Here is a 22,461-nt window from a genome sequence, read left to right on the forward strand (position 1 = left end):
TAATGTGTTTACCAAATATAATTTTGTCAAAACAATCGCAGACAGAATAACTTTGTCTGCTGACTTTAGAGCTTCATTTTCTGCTCCTCCCTTCCTGCCTGATTACTTATAATTCAATGTTTTAGACATGATCCAATTTTCTTATTATGCTCGCCATGTTAAACAAAACATCCCTATATGATCATCATATGGTGAGCTTGTTTTTTTTCTATGTGTGTGTGGCATTTCTTTTCAGACGGCTTAGATTCGATCTGCCCCTCCTCTTCCCGTCTGCCGCACACAAAAAACATCCTTTTTTCACTGTCTCCATTTCAAAGCCTCAACTTTAAACCAGTCTGGTCTCCGCGGATCCGTTAACCTGACTCTCTCACTTTCTGGCATCATCTGCTCTCCTCCAGAGTCTTTTAATAATGCATGCGGCTGTAAAATTCAAATGAGATGGATTTTTAAACACAGCAGTGAAGTCTCTTTCTCCCTCATCCTGCTGCACCCCGGTCCCTCACTGTCCTCCTCGCCTAACAACCGTTGCCCTGGAAACTGTAATGTCCTGGAGACGTATGTGATAGAGCGAAAGAGTGTCCGGCGGAGAGCAAATAATTGTTTAACAATGTGTTTTTAACGACACAACAAACACACCGCAGTGGCATAATGAGGGTCAGTTTATTCACTGTCAGTACAGAGCAGAATAAGCATCAATACCGCAAGACCTATCAAACGCTTGGCTTCCGATACAGTGTACATCGTCACATATTGTTGTTCCAAAGCAATTCATTAAGGCATGCACAGGCAGATCTGCACAAACTCAGGATTATATTAGCAAGAATCGGAGTAATCATAATGCCTCTCAAATCTATTCATGTCACAGAGGAAAAAGTCTTGAGTAGCACGGGTGCTTTCACCAAAATGCAGTTAAATTGGCAAGACCCACATGGAAATCTGATGTATGGTGATTTATGCAAATCGCATAAATGATATACAAGTTCATATTTGGATTTCCCTTGTATAATTTATATGTGGATTGTTGAGATGATGTTGCATTTTCACTGTCACACATGACAAACATGAATATAATTACTATTGTCATCATTTCAAATGGAATAATTGCTTAAACATGCAGCATTTATTGTCCCATCGGTCCTATTGCACCTATTCCGGTCTGAGCTGGGATCGAACCAGAGATTCTTTGTATGGGAGTCGGTTGCTCTAACAAGGAGGCTAAAGACCATGGCCTCTAGCCTCTGTTGCTAGAGCACCTTTTAAGGTCAGAGGAGTGAGGTTTACCTCCATAGCACTTCGCTAGTCAGCCTCTGTTACAGTCACACCCCTAAACCTTACTCCCATCCCGGACGAGCCCCCTAAAGTAAAACACCAGTCCTACTTTACCCATACGGTTCTGAGCAGGAATCGAACCAGAAATACTTTGCATGGACGACGGTTCCTCTTACAAGTTAGCTAAGTCCATGGCCCCTAGCGTTCATTGCTAATCACCTTTTAAGGTCAGAGGAGTGAGGTTTACCTGCATAGCACGTCACTAGCCTGCCTCTGCTACATTCACCCCCTAAACCTCACTCTCATCCCGGACGAGCCCCCACATATAAAACACCGGTCCTACTTTACCCATCCCGGTCTGAGCTGGGATCGAACTGGTGATTCTTTGTATGGGAGTCAGTTGCTCTAACAAGAGGCTAAAGACAATGGCCTCTAGGGTCTGTCGCTAGGGCACCTTATGAGGTCAGAGGGGTGAGATTACCTGCATAACACTTCGCTATCTGGCCTTCGTTACACTCACCTCCCTAAACCTCACTCCCATCCCGGACAAGCCCTCATGTGTAACCCACTGGTCCTACTGCATCCAACACGATCTGAGCTGGGATTGAACTGGTGATTCTTTGTATGGGAGTCAGTTGCTCTAACAAGAGGCTAAAGACAATGGCCTCTAGGGTCTGTCGCTAGGGCACCTTATGAGGTCAGAGGGGTGGGATTACCTGCATAACACTTCGCTATCTGGCCTTCGTTACACTCACCTCCCTAAACCTCACTCCCATCCCGGACAAGCCCTCATGTGTAACCCACTGGTCCTACTACATCCATTACGATCTGAGCTGGAATTGAACTGGTGATTCTTTGTATCGGCATTGGTTGCTCTAACAAGAGCGCTAAGGACTAGACCTTTAGCGTCTGTTGCTAGAGAACCTTTAGAGGTCAGAGGAATGGGATTACTTGCATAACACTTCGCTAGCTGGCCTTCGTTATACTCACCCCCCTAAACCTCACTCCCATCCCGGACGAGCCCCCACATGTAACCCATCGGTCCTACTACATCCCATTCTGAGCTGGGATCGAACTGGAGTCGGTTGCTCTAACAACGAGTCTAAAGACTTTGGTCTCTAGCATCTGTCACCTTTATAGCAATTTGCTAGCCGGCCTCCGTTGCACCTTCCCCCGCTATGTATCCATCAGATTTCTATATGGGATGGCATGTTTGCGAAACACAAAAACGCATTTATTATCGACACATATATATGTTTATATATATATACTATATACTCTAAACAGCAGGTAGAATTTGTAACCCAGAGAATTGGACAACTCGGCTGGTGTCTGAAACATTTCTTCATATATTTATCACACTTGTGCAGCATAGGCCATCTGAAATCGCTGTGTAAACATGCTTGTAAAGTCGAAATGTTTAGCAAAGCACAAACGGCATACAAAACAGAGAGGGCGATCTCAAAATACACACCGATAATAATAAAAAATACTGAACGGTGATCAAATTTGTGAAAGCACTGCAGTGTTAACAGTCAAGATTTGCATTTTATGGACACTGTTCATCCCCACGGAAAGAGAGATTGTGATCACCAGACGCGGTTCAAATATGTACAGACACATATATACATACGTTGTGTATATACTCTATATATATACAAGCGTGAATGTGTAAGCTGCAGGTTAAATTTAAATAGCTGAGCAGAACTATTCAAGAGAACAAAAGTCAAGCTGGCATTCACTGACCGCACGCCGAGATGGATCAAATGTGCATGCTACGCTCATTCATATTTGATGGCTAACTGAAATGTATTAAAATGAAGACTGTAGCCCCGTCCGTTCATGAAAACCAAACCCACTGCAAGCCATAAAAATGTCAGACTCTCACTACCCAAAACACTTAGATAGTGAGGAAGATGCACATTTACAAAGTGCTACACAGCAAAGGTTTTGCCTCGTAAAAAAATAAGAGTACTTGATTTCAGAAGAGTAAGGAAGTGCCCTCGTCTCTGGGAAAAACTGTAAACATCATCACATTCTGTGTGCGAGAAACCTGAAGTCATGAGAATGAGGGATTTGTGATGGTATCTGTGAAATAATTACAAATATATGAAGGGATGCATGATAATAGGAGTCATATTTGGTTGTTGGCTGATTTTTTTTTACATTTATAGTTTGGTCCTATTTTTAGATTTGCTGTTGGATGGTTAATTTTCCTGATATTGTTTATGTGATTGAGCATGTTGTTCAATTCTTTTGTTCAATATTTTCCTATTATATTTTTTCTTCTGGAGAAAGTCTAATTCCTTTTTAGTTTGACTGGACTAAATAAATATTGAAAATTAAAACTGAAAATGTTATATTAAAATGTAGCTCTCCAATTGGCTACAGAAGAAACTACTCTTGTCCAATGACTTGCCAGATTAACTGATTAACATAGTTAACCTTGTTAAGGTGAATACTAGTATCTTGCAAAATGACTGGTGAAATATTAGGTACTGCCATCAAGGCAAATTAAAAAGAAATTAGTTATTAAAAACCCTTATGTTTAAGAATCATTTCACTGTTAAACAACACTTGGGAAATAGTTAAAAAAAAAAAGGGCTGGGTGATATGGCAAAAATGCAATCACGATAATTATTTTCCATATTGAACGATAATGATATATATTTCAATATCATTTGTTAATGCTTCCAGATTTAAAAGAGTACCACAGCAATGACTGAAGCCACAAATATTAGAGGCTGCATTAAATGGCATAACATATTTTCAGCCAATAAATTTGTTACATCTGATATGAACACACTTTTAGACTCCCATTGCTGCACATTTTTTCGCTCTTAGATCAATATAGAGTAAAAAAATCCAGGACTTATCATTGTTATTGACATAAATTTTGTCGCCTTTGGATATGATTTCGTTTATCGGCCCAGCGCTAGTTAAAAATGTATTAAAATTTCACATAAGGGCCAATAATTTATTTTTTTATTGTATGAGCAATAAATTATGAATCCTAATTTCTTTTATTTTGTATTTTTGACTTTTTAGCTGATATTGGAGTCTAATCATCTGAGTCATCTGTAATCTATTAGTTAGCTCAATATTTATTTATTTATTTATTTATTTATTTATCAGTCATCCTATTTGAAATGATATTGAAAGTATCTGCAGTTTTTATTTTTATCCAGTCTGCTCATTTAATACATTTTAGATCATTTTAAACTACTTTACATCATCAAAATCATCTCACTTAATCTTTAAAAAAACATTAAATAACCCTTTAGAAATGCTCAATTTTGACAATTTTAGAATTTCTCAATTATTTTCAAGCCTAAATGTACTTTTAGTCTTTATTTATATCATTAATTTAAGTCAGTGTTTCTCAACCACGTTCCTGGAGGAAAACCGGAACTGCATGTTTTGGACATCTCCTTTGTATGTCACACCCATTTCAGGTCTTTCATGCTGTGTCCCAATTCGCATACCATCCATCCTAAAAGTATTCGAAAATAGAATTAGTAAATCCCACACCATAGTATGTTGGAAAGAGTATGCCAAAGGTTCCCGGACGGTTTACTATTCCCTAAATATTCAAACCATCCATACTCTAACCGATGATATTGCCCACAATACAGTGCGCGTTGGACATAAATTTGATTAGAACTACAAAATCGGGTAAAAAGTGTGAATAAACTACAAACATGGCGGATGCACAAGACCAATGATCAATTAGAAAGGCTTCATAAAGTTGTTTGAATGCCTGAAAATCAACATATAGCCAACTGGAACATATTTAAATCACGATTTCCATGTTATATTTCATCTACAACAACAATGTGAAGTCAAGTCAAGATATGTTCGGACTTCTGAATGAATTCTGTTTAATTATCTAAAGAAGACCTGAGGAGATTTCTCTGCGTGAATGTGAGATTATCCTGCTGCTGCTTCTCCAATAATGTAGGTAACTGAATATGAAATGTGGACAACGATTTATTAACAAGGAATTAGTATGTCCCAAAGCTTGCATACTCTTCTGTTACACACTCAAAAGTACATACTTTTCCTCCACAAAAAAAGAACATACTTTTAGGGCGAAGTATAAGTATGCAAATTGGGGCGCAGCATCAGTTTCTGCTAACAAGGTGATGATCTGATTCAGGTGGGTTTGGGTATGGAGGCATGCAAATGTGCAGTGCTGTTGCTTCTCCAGGAACGTGGTTAAGAAACACTGATTTAGATAAAAACGACATTGATCTTTTACAAATATTTTTCGTCAGTGTCAACTAATCAGCATTATCAGTATGGGGCTAGATTTGTTAAAATCAGTGCATCCCTACACAAATGCCTTCTTAATATGCATTCATGCGCTCGTTTCCTCTTTCAGTCACAAACAGCTGGAGTCTTGGCAAGATTCTGACATTTGGCACAGTTGGTGTGTGTGTGGTGTGTGGCCTGACCAGGAATAATCCAGGTATCATTCTGTTAACCTAAAACAAATGCGAACAAACAGCTTGTAAGCTCATGTAAAACATCCCATAACGTTCAAGAGTCTGATTCTATTGTAAACATTACAGTAGAAACACAATGAATGAATGATTTCTTCGTCTTTTTTTGTTAGCCTTGAAGGATCTGGCTGAGCACTGCTGTAAGGAAGAAGGGAGGGCATGTTGGAAAGAATCACGGTATTGGATTCTTCACACTAACACACACACACACACACACACACACACACACACACACACACACACAGAGCTAGCCAATCAGAAGCCGCCCAGATCCCTCTACTGCATTCCCTCCATCTCCTCATCTCTGGGGTATCTTTTCATCTGAAGCCCCTCCTTTCCTCCTGTATCCCTCTCTCTCTCTCTCTCTTTATCCCTCCTTCTGTATGAAACAAAAGACCGCAGCCTCGCCTTCTCTTCACCTCTCCCTCCTTCAGTCTCTGATACATGGTTTTTTTTTCCATCTATTTGTGATAACCTGCATCGTAATATCTGTGTGGGAACAAAACGAAGATCTGATGCAGTTCTTTCACACCTTAGATACAATCAGTGTGTCCAATAAGAAACGTTTAAGCCAAGAAAAAAATCTCAGTTTTGGAGGAAATATGAAAACCGAGAGCAGCTTTAATAGTAAATCTGTGGGTTGATGCCAATGCAGAAGCCATCTGCTGTTTTATGTAATCGATCCCATCTTTTCTGGATGGATTCTGGCTTCCGAGAGATCCTATGCATGAAAATACGTCTCATAAACTGATCAATGGTTTTCGTTCTGCTTCTTCTCCTCCTTCACATCCTCGTGGGGCCTGTGACGAATGAAATGAGATCATGTTGGTGGTCTCCTCGCTGACATCATCTCCTTTGTTTAAAAAAAACAGAGGAAAAAACAAACATGCATGCCTTTGGTCGTGATCCAGGGCATTCGAAGAGATGAAGAATCAATGTTGTTGGTTTTTTTTTGATAGTTCTGAGATGATAGAAGGTAACGATAGCATTCAGCTTCTCAGACCGAGAATAAAACAAACTGGAAAAGCATTCAAGAGCAATCAGATGTAGAGAAGAATGATGAAGAAATGATGGTCACTGGGGTCTGTTGAGGTTAAAGAACTCTGATGGCCATCAGGTCTTCAGTATTACTGAGAGAGAAGAAGAGAATTCGTTTGAGACATAACAACTTTAAATACATATAAACACTCTGTTATCACTCATTCATTTATTTTCCTTTGTCTTAGCTCCTTTATTTACCAGGGGTCACCACAGCAGAATGAACTACTAACTATTCCAGTATGTTTTATGCAGCAGATGGCCCTCCAGCTGCAACCCAGTACTGGGAAACGCCCAAACACACTCATTTACACACATACACTACGGCCAATTTAGTTTATTCAATTCAGCTATACCACATGTCTTTGGACTGTGAGGAAAACTGGAACACCCGGAGGAAATTATCCTGACAAATTTTATGAAGTTGGTTAGAATATTAAATATTAAAATGTTTTTGTTTTTTGGTAGTTCATTCCGCTGTGGCGACTTCTGATTAATTAGAGACTAAGCCGAAGGAAAATGAATGAATGATTGTTTTTGTTTTTCATTGAGGGTTAACAAATTTATGCAACAATGATGCATAAACCTTTTAAAAAAATGGACACTATATCAAAATAAATTAAGATTTATAAAGATTTTTATTAAATGCTATTTTTTTGGTCATGATTACGGTGGTATGATGTAAAAACACAGGGGGTATATTTAAATAGCCTTTGATTGTTACAACAAGCCTTTCATTTATGTATTTGCAAAGAATTTGTATTGAAGCAAATATTGTATTTGACATTTTATAACATTCAAACCCCACATCCTCATTCCAAAGAACTCTTCTGAGTACAGTAACATCCAAAAAAAATAATAATACAATCAAAATTATATAATAATGATAATCTATTGCAAGTTGGTATAGTCACCCTTAGAATTACAGAAGAATTACCCACTAATCCAAACTCAAAACTACCTCCAGGATATCCAGGATGTTCAAAATAAGTAATAAAATGTTGCCATTTTTATGATATTAATAAATCTTTAACCATAATGAAATAGAGGGCGGCTGTGGATAAACATTTTTAATAAAGCATAAATGGGTTTTCTGAAATCTTAAAGTAGGACATAAATATATACAGCATGTCATATTTAAAATCCTCAACCAACAAGAAATCTTTTAGGATATAATACCCTGTTTAAACAAGTGAGCTGTGAAATTAACTTATTCAACTAACAATAAAAATACCTTATCTTTAATCCAGACCCTGAAGTGGTCTCAGGCTAACAAACTAACAAGATCCATTAACAATCAATCTCACCTATAATCAGATCTAATCCTGACTGTGGTCTACAGCTTCAATCTGACACTGATCTAAACCCATCGCAGACTCACCAGAAATACATGCCTCAGCCAAAAAAGTACATTTCGTTGCACATTTGAGAAGACCAATCCACTAGATGGCACCGTCTGCATTATTGCAAATCTGAAATATGTCATTTAAGGTACATTTTTGTTGTACATTTCATATACTTGTCCTTCTTGTACATGTGCATGAGCTTGTCAAATCAGCTAGTGAACCACTGACCTATACTATTCCCTAAACCCAACCAATCTCGATTTAAAAAACAAACATAAAAGAAAAGTGCACTACGACCACATAGTTTTACCTTGATTTTATATTACTTTTATCTCTTTTTTGCTTTACTGGAATCAAACCTGAGGATAACAACTTACAAGGTGAGCTACTGAGCAAACTGGCCAAAAGAGTCGTGCATATGGAGATACACAAACTAATTCACTTACAATCATAGACACCATTAAGTTGCTTTGTGGTATTTATTTAGTGTTGTGCCTGTAAATAATCCTTTTTCATCAATAATATGCCTCTGTAAATATCAATAGTGTAAAAAGGAACAAAAGTTCTTGGCATATACTGCCCCCTAGCGTTCATTTTAATTAAGTATCTGCATTCCTATGTTAAAATACTTTTTTTTGTTTGTTTCACAAAAATGTAGGCTGAAGCACATATTTTCAATGAAGTTGTGTTGGCTAAATTAAATCAGCTCTAGGATTGCACTCAGTTTCACATGCTTGTTTACTCACGGTAAGCATACTTACCGCCCCAGTTGATGACGATAGTAACAACGATGATGACAATCCCCCCCACCAGTGACACGATAGACAGGATCTTTGCATTCTTGCCAAGACGACGTGCACCATCCACATTACCCTGCTGAAGGCTGTTACGAGACTGACAGTGGAAAGAGAAGTTCAGTTAATAGAGGAAATACGCCTAAAAGCAAAATCAATAATTCCAATACAGTAAAATATTTTTTTTTTATCTTGCTAAAATATATTTTAAATATATTTTGTAATTATGAGGCTCAATAATTTTTTTTTTTTTATTAAAAGTATACCAAAATTATTTCAAAATGTGTTTCGAGGACATTGTACAGTACAATGTTCAATTCAACTAAATTCAATTCAATTCAATGTAAATGGAGATCCAAAGTATGTGTTGTTGTAAATAAAAATAAATTAAAAAGATTTATAAGAAATGTGCTCTAAAATTGTTAGTAACAGAAATGTACAAAATATGTGCAGCTATATGAATATATATTGCTGATATTTCTTTTGTTAGTGTGCTAGTCCCAGTGTGTAAAGAGGAACCTTTTCCCCCTGGCTTTAGACATTTTAGACATCAAATAAAGATTTGCATTAAGCATTACATCTTTATGTATTCCTATAAAACAATTATAATCTTTTTAACTATTTCCCAGTGAATATAGCCAATAATTTCTCGTGCATTTAAACAGAAGTTATATTTATTAAAAAGTTTGGTCACCTAACATTGTTAGGTATAGAAAGATAATACATTTAAATTCAACAAGATATTGAAAAAAACGTACAAACCACAAAATTGCAACCAAATTAGTAGATTAGTTTGTATGTTTCTTTTGAATTTCATGTTTTAAATTTATTTAATAATCCTGATTAACTTATTTACTATTTCCCCCAACCTATTAATTTTGGTAATACAATTTTTTTTACAAAGGTTATTTTGTTAGATTAGTTTAATTTTTAGCTTTGAAGCTGACTAATCTAATGTATATGCACAGATATATTAATTTAAGGTATTCTACAGAGAATATTGAACTGTGTGTGTGTGTGTGTGTGTGTGTGTGTGTGTGTGTGTGTGTGTGTGTGTGTGTGTGTGTGTGTGTGTGTGTGTGTGTCTATGCAAATGTCAACCATGCCATGAAAAAAATGAGGTTTTCGCCAAAATAGTGAAACCGTTTCTTCGTTTTTTGTGTAGACTTGTATTTAACAGTACTTTAAATTGACTCAAAAATGTCTCTGTCAATGTTTTCAACCAATTATATTTAATTTACCAAAGTCACACAAGTGGCAATTTCACATCCATCAAATCCATAGTAAAGCTTTTTCCTTATAAATGCAAAAATGTAAAATCGAATAAAGTAAATCATGTTTTTTCTATAGTGATTTAACTTTTATCCTTTTGATAAGCATTATTTCTTTTGGGTTGTGCAGTTTAATTCACAGAATTTCGGCAAAGTATGTTGTATACTGTAAACTTGCAGACTTTTTTTGTCACAACCAAAATGCATGCTTATTTTCCTAATTTAAAATAGAAAAAATGTTTACAGATTGATATTTTTCTGCTCCCACAACTCTGTGGGTAGTTGTTTTGAAAAATATAAAGTGATGTTTCAATATATAATGTTAGCATAGACTTTCTTTGCTGATTTTACTGCAAATGTCACATCCATAAAGCTGGAATTGCTCATACACACACACACACACACACACACACACATATATGTACATATACACACTAACACACAAACACATATATATGTATGTGTGTGTGTGTGTGCGTGTGTGTGTGTGTGTGTGTGTGTGTGTGTATATTATATATATATATATATATATATATATATATATATATATATATATATATTTTATATATATATATATATATATATATATATTATTATATATAATTTTTTTTAAAATAATTTTTTTTACTTTAAAATATCATTGAAAAAAATATTTTTGTACCATATAAGAAGCGATTATCGAAAACGGTAACAAATGTTTTACTTTTTTTTACTCCAATTCTCTCTCCTTGATTCTTGCATGAGTTGATTGTTGCAGTTGATTCTTGCAGTTTCAGTAGTCATGTCAAACAGTAACTAAATCTGCATACTATCATCTTAAAAACATTGCAAGATTTAGATGCTTTGTTGCCAGTGAGGACTTGTGAGAAACTTGTTCATGCTTTTATCAGCAGCAGGGGGGATTACTGTAACTGGCCTTTCCAAAAACAGTCAGACAGTTGCTTGCAGCTCATTCAGAACGCTGCTGCCAGGATTCTGAGCAGAAAATCAGAAAATCAGAGCACATCACTCCTGTCCTCAGGTCTTTACACTGTCTCCCAGTTACATTTATAATAGTTTTAAAGTATAACTGGTTTATAAATCACTAAATGGCCTAAAGGACCTCAATACATTACATATATGGTCACTGAATACAAACTTAAGAGATCACTCAGATCTTTAGGATCAAGTAAATTAGAAATTCCAAAAGTTCAGTCAAAGCAGGGTGAATCAGTCTTGAGCTACTGCTTTCAGCTTCCAGAAATTATCAGATGTGCTCCAACCATAAGACACATTCAAATCAAGACTGAAAACACATCTGTTTAGCTGTGCCTTTACTGAATGAGCACTGTGCTACGTTTGACAGATCGCACTATTGTGCCTTTCTTTCCTTTTTCTTTCTTTTATAACCTGTTTTAACACATTTTAATTAGTTTCTATCTGTTTTCCTAGTTGTTTTTATTTTCTTTTACATGTTTATTTTATTCTTGTTTATGCAAAGCACTTTAAATTACCATAGTGTATGAAATATGCTATATAAACTTGCCTTGTTTTGCATAATGAAGTGAAAAGGTGACCAGCTTTTACTTTGCAGAAATTGTATCCATACAGCTCCTGAACACACAAACACACTCACCATCACTGAGAAGGTCAAGCCTACGATGTTGATGGGCCAGACAGGGCAGAGGCAGGCAAGAATTGCCCATACCAGAAAGTCGTTGGGTTTGGATCCGTCTCCTCCAGCGTCAGTGGCTGCGCTGGGCTGACGGCTGAGCGACGGTCGAGGTGACCCAGCATGACTTACTGACCCAGAGCGGCTGCTCAGCCTGGCACGGCCGTTAGCGTGCGCGTGATTGGGTTTGGCGTGAAGCTGGCGAGGAGGGGAAGAAGCACTCGGCGAAGTGTCCTTAGGAGCCGAGCAAACACCATTACCTGAAGAGAGAGCGAGAAACGTGAGAAAGCAGATTACAAGAGTCTAAATTATAGGGCTGAATGGCATTGGAAAAATCTGATATTGCGATATTTTTTTTTACTGATATTAATTTTGAAACATTAATACAGAATACAGTGCTCTAGTGATTATAAAACAACGGTTTTCTGGGAAATCGAACAGTATTAAGGTACAGAAATTAAATTATCACAATGCAATAAATGATTTTCTTACTTTCCTTTGGGTGTTTTCAGCCTAAGTATTAAAACAATTCTTAGATCAAGTAAAAATATTGATACTTAATATTGAAAAATATTGAAAAATATAAAACTTACGTAGAAATAAAAGTCAAAATTAAGAGCGTTTCCTTAAAACAAGCAAAATGATCTGCCAGTGGGGCAAGTAAAATTACCTTATTTTGCTTTGAAATATAAATAATTTGACTAGAAACAAGACAAAAATGAAATCTTAGTAATATTTTTTTTGTTTTTGCATAAATTTCGTATAAATACAGCAATAAAATACGATTCTGTAGCTTCTGGTAAACTCTAATTCAGAGTCAACTTTGCATATCTTGCAGATGTGCATGTTGTAATATTTAGCTAATTCCATGTGTGTTCAATAAAAGAGGTCAGGAGAGTTTTCTTTAATGTCAAAAATATTAGTAATTTATTAGATACAAATGAATAGTTCGATGACAGAGCTAAGTGGGTTACGTTTTCCCAATTTAACATAAGAATTACATTCAGGAGGTTTGCAACTAACTTACATTTCCCTGACTCCAGCATATATACACAACTGGTATTAAAAGATGGAGTTTTGGTTTGACGTCACTTATCAGTCATTCTGCAGTCCTTTAGCTGTTGCACCCAAACACACTTCCTCTTTCTGCAACCCTTCTCTACATACCACAACTGAACAGTTAAATGCCTTTAATGTATTTTATAACTAATACAAGCATCAAGCTCCTTGTGACATGTCTAGACTTTTTATTAGACAGAAGCGAAGTCTGGATCAAGGCCCCCTGCACTATATTTATTCTTTTTCTGCTATTACCCTCTTGTCAACAGTTCCTTCTAAAGCCTGATTTATACTTCTGCGTCAAGTGATCGCCGTAACCCACGGCGCAGGCAACGCGCGTGGCTGTGCATTTTTACTTCTGCGCGCTGTCTCTGTGGGTCTGCATTAACACTTCCGAAACGCTAGTTGGCAGTGAGGTGTAAATGTTCCTCCGTGTCGAGTTTCTTCGCTGCTTTTTTGCTTTTCCTGAACACTTCTGGGATGTACAAGTGGCTCAAACTCGCTAATTTTGAGGCAGGAACCGGCGGACGTGCAGCAACTTTAACTATGAGGTAGACACAAAACAAAACTTTCCATCCAGAGCTCCTTCACAGGACTCCACACTTGTAAACAGTCGCTACATTGGGTTCACGCCATTCGCGCGGCTCTCGGTCCCACCCCGACTCGTCAGCGCTACCAAGCCGACCAATCACAGAGCTTGCGCTACGCGTTGTTGCGACGTGTAGTTACATTTTTTGAGAGGTGCACGTCAGTGACGGCGACGGCCACGGCGAAGGACTATGCGTCAGCGCCGTAGCATACGCCGGTGTTTGACGCAGAAGTATAAATCAGCCTTAAGAAGTATGGAGAAGTATGTTTGGTTAAAATATGGTATCATACAAAAGAAAAAAGATTGATTAATCTGTTGTTAGTCTAAACATTTTTCAGTTTTATCATTTCAGTCTAAATCATTATTTCTAATAAAAAAGACATAAAAGTAATAAAAAATAACTTCCTTTTTCCCCACGTGCACATTGCAAAATTGATGCTGAAATAATATATTGTGAAGTCCTACTATATTACAGCCTGTATATTTTTAAAGAGCAAGGCATATGGTCAATTAAAAAATGCTTTGTTGTTGTAACCCAATTTTGTCTCAAATATAAACAATTTTATTTTTTCAATTAAATTATAATTACACTTTTTTACTTAACAGTCGGTTTGTTCATGTTTGAGTTTTGACAACCCAGAATGTTTTATTTAAAATGCATTTTAAAGTGTCTTCTGATATTGTATTGGAGTCCGCAAAATCATGCATCTCTAAGGTCAGAAAACATTATAATTACATGATGCATATAATTTTAATAATTTTCTCACGTATTTGTTGGCAAACCTAAAGGACTAGACCCCAAGCCTTTTTTTGTTCCAAATCATAAATACAATCACCTCTTGAGATCACCTGTTTCAAATAACATCATTATTTAACCAATTTACCTGATTACTAGCCCTAAACTGCTTCCGTCTAAACTTTTTTTGGGGGGATTGTGTTGCAGGTCTGAATGACAGGAAAGGACGTATAGATTTACAAATGAAATGAAGTTGACCAGACAAAACATGAAATATTTTGTGTTTATATTGTCTCCAATTAAAGTCAAAGTAAATTTGGAAATTGGAAATAATTACATAAGGCATATAATTTAACAATCATTTTAAATCTGTTTAGGACTTTCTGTATCTATTTTATTTCAAAAATGAAATGGCCATATTCATATTTCACTGACAGTAGCTAGTTATTCATATACTGTAGATCAGTATATAAGTAGATACAGTATATACATATAATGACTCATTAGAGTGATTTACAGCTAACTGACAATAACTTTATCATTTTTTTGACAATCAACTTTGCACTGAAGGACAGCTACAAGATAAACTGGAAATAATATATGTTTAAAAACCCGTATGACCTGCACTTTTAAAAGAAATCCAAATTGAGATTGTAGAGGCACAGAATCTGATTTTGTGTTGGTAGAGGGTAACCGAGCATCTGACTCATCTGCCGGTTGAGAAAAAGAAAAGAGAGAGGGGGAGGGTGCAAAAGCTGGAAAAGGAGTGAAAGTAGACTCTAAATCGCTTTATAGGGACTTTTCCACTGCATTGTGCAGTTTGGTTCGGAATGGCTCACTTTTCTATGCATTTGATACCTAGTAGTACATAATGCTTTTTTAGTACCTCCTTATAGGTGAGCTGTATCGCTACTAGAATATGGCATAAACACACTGCTGATAAGTAAGAGATAATCATTACTAGTTTGCATCTGGATTTGCAACACCAAACCAGCTCAATAATTTGCAGTTAAGCTGTTTAATAGTTAACAGTTGCCAACCAAACCAATAGTTAGCAGCAGCAGCCACTGTTTAATGGCTCATTCACACTGAATGCGTCTTTGCTTCTAAATACGATTGAAATGGCACTCAGGAATGGGTTTTAAAAAGCACATAGCAAGGTCCATGTGATGCAATATTATGGACATAATGTAATAACCACAATAAAAGACTCATTAGAAGTAGGAAAACAATATGATAAGCACATGAAGATACATTACATAACTCTGGGTATCAGGCCCGGATTGGCTAATCGGGAGGACCGGGAGAATTCCCAGTGGGCCGGTCCGTTTTTTGGCCGCGAGGGCCGGTGTCCCTAGCTCCAGAATCTGTTGCTCTCAGCAGTCACACTTTTTAAATTAATTTATTTATTTACTTGACCACAGTCTTCTTATTCATTATTTTACCGCAGCTCTGCTCTTTTTATATATAACCAGCCTGCAGGTTAATAATGATATAAGTCACCTTTCATTGTACAACTGTTGTGGTACAGTGGTTAGCACGTTAGATTACAACGTTGCCGACCCGGGTTTTTATCCTTGTCTGAGTATCTTATTATTTTCATTTTTATTGTTGAGACATATAATACTGTTAGGGTTGTTGAACATTTAAAGTTTTAAAGCAGCTGTTTTCTAAAAAAAAAAGACGTGATAGTGTCATTAGAACCTGAATTGGAAATGACCTTATTTTAATATAGTCAGTCGTGAACTGAGGTGGGCCGGTCTGAGGCTTGAAACTCCAGGGCTGAAAAGCAGTCCCACTCCGGCCCTGCTGGGTATCTTGATAAATTAACATCGAGAGCCTCGTCAGCCATATTATAACAGTAAATAAAACAATTGTCATGCCAACTTTCTACTATAAACTGGTGCTCGCAACGATTGCCCCGCCTCCGAGCTCTTCTCATTGGTTCACTGCTTTTGGAGCTGACAGAGATGAGCTGCACTGCATGTAAAAGTTAAGTCTTTCAGCTTGATATGGATGATGCTAAATGAGATACGCTTGCAGCCGGAAGTTAACTACAATACTTTCTATTTATTAAATTACACAATAAATTGTATTTTATTAATGTCTACCCCAACCCTCACAGTAATCTAAAAATATTAATTATTGCTATACATTGTCATAAAAATGATGCTATATTGATGTGAGTGCCGGCAGTTGTGTCCTATCTGTACTTTACCACTTGACACAGCATCTTAAAATCACGGCGCTCACATGTGCAGCAGTTCAGAAGATGCGAGACATGAACGGAAAGGTCAAACACATCCATCAAGTTCATGTTACCATTGGAAAACAATAGAAAAGTAGCTTGTTGGAAAGGACAAACACATTCTGTGTGAACGACCCCTTTAAAAACACCAATCCATCAGCAGCATCTGTTGTTTCTGTATTGTGGGTTGTTTTGTGGCTTTGTTCATGTCGTCTTTATGATGATGTCATGACTGTTGAAGTGAGCAACTATAGGGATAATCTCATCAACTTTAAGCAGTACTAAACTGCAGTGGAAATGCAAACTGAGAAATACAGAACCAAGCAATACGAAATCGTATCAAATAACGCAGTGGAAAATGGTTTTGTCAGTCTGATTCTTGGTTTATGGCCAAATTTGGGCCTAGAATTAAAGGTATAGTTCACACAAAATGTTAATTAACCCTCAAGTTTTTCAAATATTTCATGAATGTCTTTCTTCTGTTGGCCACAAAAGGAAACATTCTGAATATCTGACTATAAAAAAGCAGCCATTGACTACCATAGAATTTTGTGTTCCTACTGTGGATGTCATGGAACCACTTGAGTGCAAGTAAATGGTGTGGAGTTGTTCATATTTGGGGTAAACCGTCTCTTTAAGGCCAGTTGGAAGGTTAACACTGAAGCAGACTAATGAAACAAAATGCTGAGAGCTCATTTTGCATCACAGCTTGTTCATCACAGTGGGACTAGGTTGATCATTAAAAACCCTCATAGCTTGACTAACCCTGTTAAAAATGTCTGTTTATATATATATATATATATATATTGAATTAGATTAGGTTTTTTTTGGAATTCAACAAGGATGCATCGAGGCAAACTCAAACCAAACAGATAGTAATGGATGTTTTAACTCTGTTTGTTGGCATTTATCAGAGTTGAGCATGCTGAATCAATGCTTTTCTGCTTGTGGAATTTCTAAGAAATCACATATTGTGTTCTGGCGGTCTTCTGTGTCTGTCCTTGTTTGACAATGTGGACCTTAAATTTATTTAAAATCACAGTTACAGATTAAAAATACTCTTGAACTTTCTATTAATTAAAACAAAAGAAAGTTCTGTAAAATATATCATGTTTTTTCCAACTAATAGTTTTCAACAGTGGACAATTTGGTGCAGTCCTAAAACTTAATATTAAAATTAAACGGTTTGCCGTACAAATGTCCTCAAATCCAGCAGACATGGACTGATATCTGCAAAACTCTAGATTTGATGCCATGTGGTCTTCAAATGACATTGGATTTTTCAGGTCGACATGATTAAATACATTTTTAACTAAATTAATTCACATTTAAATGTAAACAAACGCAATGAGAAATGCTTCTGAAAACAAAAAAGCACTTTACTTGTTTCCATGTTCTCGTCAATGACTGTCAGGTGGTCTTTGGGTGGGGCTTCTTGAATGTGGGCGGAGTCTACCACAGCAGGGGTAGGTGTTGTGGTAGGGGGTGGATCTTGTTGCTCACTCTTGATCGGCTGAGTGGTGTTGGCGGCGATCTCTGTATCTGTGCCCGGCTGCTGACTGCTGGTCTCTTGCTCTGGTTGTTGCTGTTCTGCAGGGGCAGCAGTGGGAACGCTGGGGTCAGGGTTTGGATCCATTCCCAAGATGCTTGTGTGAACTTTTATGTATCAAGCGTTTTGTTTAGTCCGTATGAACTGTGGGAATTTAGTGGTTGAGAACTGTTGGATCAGAACAAATGAAAACATGTAAGGCATCACTTAAATTGATGTACAAGTAAATAATGAAGGTATTTTCATCATCGATAATAGAAACGTATTTTGCTGACGAACAAAACCAAAACCACATTATTTTTCATTCTGTTCTGCTAGTAATAAGTTTTTAGGCATTTTTAAAATGCCAGTAGCAGTTGACTTTTCATTTTTAATATAATGAATCAGCAATAACACCCTTTCAATTACTGAGAAAAAGCCATCTGAATATTGGATGGCCTGAGGGTGAGTAAACTAACATATTAATTATTTGGTGAACAAAGTCTTTAGGCATCCATTTAGCATTTTTGAATAATTTCTGAAGCAGCACACTGTAAAAATATTCATGCTGATTTAATTATTTTTTTTATTTAGTAGTCTAGTCATCTCAAATTACATCAATCAAATGGAGTAAAAATATTTGGTTATTCAGTTTGTAGAACTTAATTGTTTTGTTGAAAACTGATTAATTATTAAAATAAGCTAAATCAACATAAAAACAGGGCTCACACTTTATTTAAATAGTCCATTTGTTGAATTTAAGTAATATTGCCTCTACATGCCAACTAATTCTCATTAGATTAAGTAGACTGTTAGGTTGAGGTTAGGATTATTGTAAATTGACATGTACTTGCAAAGTTTCTTTCAGTCAGTTAAATTTCTGTTGAATGAGCAGTATCAACAGTCTAATACTAAAATGGACCATCCAAAGGGTGTTAACAAACCTTTTGTTGTCTTGACTTTTTGTCATTAATTATTTTAAAATGTTATTCCCACATGATACTGAAAGATGTAATAAATTAATTGCATTTTGAAAACAATAATCAATTATTTCACTATTTTATCAGTTTTGTAAACAAATACGTTTTGATTGGGTGTGCCCAAGAAACATATTTTAAAACATTAACAAAACATACTTGCCCAAAACCTTTGTACTGTATTGTACACTGAAAAACTGAATCATTGGAAAAAGTGGCGGCAAACATTTTATTCAAGCTAAATTTAAACAAAAAAATAAATGTAATTAAATTAGTGTTCAGTTTAATTTGTTTGTTTAAATTCAGCCCATATAAATTGTTTGCAACCACTTTCCTTAAAAAATGTTAGTAAATCTAGTGAATAATTTTTTCAGTGTAATTTACATACAGTTGAAGTCAGAATTATCAGCCCCCTTTATTTTTTTTTTCTTTTTTAACTATTTCCCAAATTATGTTTAACAGAGCAAGGACATTTTCACAGTATGTCTGATAATGTTTTTTCTTCTGGAGAAAGTCTTATTTGTTTTATTCCGGCTTCAATAAAAGCAGTTTTTAATTTTTTGAAAAACATTTTAAGGTCCTTAAAATTATTAGCCCCTTTAAGCTACATTTTTTTCAATAGTCTACAGAACAAACCATGGTTATACAATAACTTGCCTAATTACCCTAACCTGCCTAGTTAACCTAATTAACCTAGTTAAGCCTTTAAATGTCACTTTAAGCTAGACGTGTCTTGAAAAATATCTAGTCAAATATTATTCAGTCATCGTGACAAAGATAAAATAAATCAGTTATTAGAAATGTGTTTTAAAAACTATTATGTTTAGAAATGTGTTGCAGAAATGTTCTCTCTGTTAAACAGAAATTGGTGGGGAAAATAAACAGGGGGGCTAATAATTCTGACTTCAACTGTATGTGTAAATGACGTAATAAAAACTATTCTACATGGCTGAACTTAAAACATGTTCAAAAATGTATAACAAATAACTGGAACTGGAACTGGATCTGCCAATTAAGGTTTTTCTTCATTTGTCACAAATATTTGTGTCTTCCCCCGTTTGAAGGGGAAATTCATCATTTCTATTTCAAATTGCTAACTAAACCGCCTACCGCTGAAAAAAACTGATAATCAAACCCCAAAGGCACAGTTTGAACTAATATTATTATATCTAAAAACAATAGCACAATATTTTAACTGAGCTATACAAAGCCACTGTGCTAACAGGAACTTGCAATGCTGTAATGTCAAGTGAGCTGAAACCAAAGAGGCTGTTTTTTACATTTCAGCCTGCACCTGTTCACCTGCCGACATGTCTCTGCTTCAGAGCAGGAATCCATTCTGAGCAAGGAGCAGAAATTAAATAATAAAGCACCACAGCCAGATTTATTAGTGTACTATCCTCTAATCCTCCTCTGCTTTCAGATCTTAAACATGACAGATTTTATAGAAGAGCAATATATATTATATATTGGTGTCAATAAAACAGCCTCTTTCAGTCACACCCAAGATTATTTAGATTTTTTGTCAAATCTTATACTAAAAACCTTAACATATATATAATTTTTAATGAATATAAGTCATGTTGCATTTATGATTTGAAGTACATGCTGTACTTAAAAGTCCACACGACCACCGGTGTCTGAACAAAAACAAAGAGCATCAAATGACACACCCATATCTGCAACTAAAACCTTTTCTGATTTATGACAAGCAAACACATAATAAACAGTGCACCTGACTCGTGCACCATGCTGCGTTTAACATATCGCTTGAATCGATTGGATCATCAATCAATCTTACATCAATGACTTTCCCCTTTCATCCGTCTCACTCTTTGAAAATGAAAGAGGTAGCAGTCTGGAGATGAGCAGACAACACACACACGCACACACATATGGGACGCGCGCCTTTTACACGCGCGTGGCAAATGATAATCATAATTCAGTGGAAATACTGTTTATAGAGCGCACACACATACAAAATACAGCAGTAAGAAAAGTGACACAGCCACATCCAGCAAATGATGCGAGAATCAAATCAAACTACAACAGTAAGCATGCAGATCTAAAGTAAACTCACCTTAATCCAGTGCGAAAAACAGCATAATCCTTCTCATTTTGAATTGAAATAAATCCGCAGGCACGTGAAAGTTTAAAGAGGTGCTACAGAATTGAGATTTACCAGAATGAAGAATTAGTTTATTCTATCTTGTGTCTTTTTTGTATCACTATAATATAAACGTGGGCTGTTCTTCTGCATGTGATCCACTGCGGTTCTGTTTCACACTCGCGCCCGCTGTTCTTCTCCCTCACTGCGCGAACCTGTGTGCGCGTGCTCGCGACTCGGTGCTGAGCGCGTGTTTTTTTTTTTTTTTTGTGAGGTTTTCTTGTATCCAGAAAGCTCTGGATAGTAGTGATGATTTTGAATCATCTTAGGGACTCGAATCATTTGAGTCGGTTGAATTAAGTGTCTTTTTAAGGCAGGGACGTCAAACTCAATTCCTGGAGGGCCGAAGCCCTGCACAGTTTAGTTCCAACCCTGCCCCAACACACTTGTTCTTAATGCCAAATATCAGAAATGACAACAGATTGTTAAGATTAATGTCACTTAGAGCTGCACAATTAATCGAAAAAAGATCGCGATCTCGATTCGACCCCCTAGACCAGAGGTGTCAAACTCAATTACTGGAGGGCCGAAGCCCAGCACAGTTTAGTTCCAACCCTGCTCCAACACACTTACCTGTAGGTTTCAAACAAGCCTGAAGGACTCAATTAGTTTGATCAGGTGTGTTTAATTAGGGTTGGAACTAAACTGTGCAGAGCTGTGGCCCTTTTGAAACTGAGTTTGACACCTGTGTTTTAAGGGATCCATTATGCAACGCGTATTGATAAAAGGCAAATTCTGGCTTAAAGTTACTTTTATTCAACCAGCAAGTTGAATAAAATATGACACAGCCTGCTCCCGAAAGATATTACGACAATGTACAAATAGTATATATATATATATATATATATATATGTCCTGCACAGTTTAGCTCCAACTCTAATCAAAAACACCTGAACATGCCAATCAGTGTCTTCAAGATCACTAGAAATCTACAAGCAGGTGTGTTTGATTAGAGTTGGAGCTAAACTGTGCAGGACACCGGCCCTCCAGGACCGAGTTTGCCCACCCCTGATATAAGTTCATCTTGCTGAATCGCGGATCTTAATGATTCGAATCACAAAAGTGAGTCAAATGCTTCACCACATAGAGCATCTGGATAACAGCGCCGTTTTGTGGCCAAACACTGAAATACAGACAAAACTCGAGGGCTATTAGTGTTTCTACAAACAATTTCCGCAAACAGTACTACCAAGTCAAGTCACACTTGATGTATATTACCTTCAAAATCTTTCGTTAATCTCTTAAATGTTTAAGTATTTGTAAAAATGTATTAGTGTTATCTG

At 36.4% G+C, this 22,461-nt stretch overlaps 2 protein-coding genes and 1 long non-coding RNA gene across 3 annotated transcripts in view; 1 reads left to right on the forward strand and 2 right to left on the reverse strand.

Moving 5' to 3' along the window:
* The window catches only part of doc2a (double C2-like domains, alpha), a 208,534-nt gene extending 202,794 nt beyond the window's left edge, over positions 1 to 5,740 (forward strand). Inside the window, exon 13 of the transcript XR_012400880.1 lies at positions 5,654 to 5,740. The gene's annotated coding sequence lies outside the window, so the exon portion shown is untranslated. The remainder of the gene's footprint in view (positions 1 to 5,653) is intronic.
* LOC137490042 (uncharacterized) overlaps positions 1 to 22,461 on the reverse strand; it is an 846,477-nt gene that overhangs the window by 557,723 nt on the left and 266,293 nt on the right. The gene's annotated exons all lie outside the window — the stretch shown is intronic.
* LOC798483 (uncharacterized) lies at positions 642 to 21,300 on the reverse strand. Its single transcript, XM_001338888.9, has 5 exons — positions 21,092 to 21,300; positions 17,890 to 18,223; positions 11,839 to 12,134; positions 8,920 to 9,052; positions 642 to 6,904 (listed from the first exon to the last, which is right to left on the reverse strand). The coding sequence occupies exons 2-5, from the start codon at positions 18,140 to 18,142 to the stop codon at positions 6,888 to 6,890; spliced, it is 699 nt and encodes a 232-aa protein (XP_001338924.4). The 5' UTR covers positions 18,143 to 18,223; positions 21,092 to 21,300; the 3' UTR covers positions 642 to 6,887.

This window comes from Danio rerio, chromosome 3 (genome assembly GCF_049306965.1).
Source record: "Danio rerio strain Tuebingen ecotype United States chromosome 3, GRCz12tu, whole genome shotgun sequence".
In the NCBI taxonomy this organism is placed as follows: Eukaryota; Metazoa; Chordata; class Actinopteri; order Cypriniformes; family Danionidae; genus Danio; species Danio rerio.

Bases quoted from the DNA above. Each gene is read 5' to 3' on its own strand.
- LOC798483 (XM_001338888.9), bottom strand. From the start codon at position 18,142: ATGGATCCAAACCCTGACCCCAGCGTTCCCACTGCTGCCCCTGCAGAA. The intron at 12,135-17,889 runs GTAAAGTGCTTT...CTCTCTCTTCAG, and splicing joins TGACGAGAACATGGAAACAA to GTAATGGTGTTTGCTCGGCT. The intron at 9,053-11,838 runs GTGAGTGTGTTT...TTCCACTGTCAG, and splicing joins GCTTGACCTTCTCAGTGATG to TCTCGTAACAGCCTTCAGCA.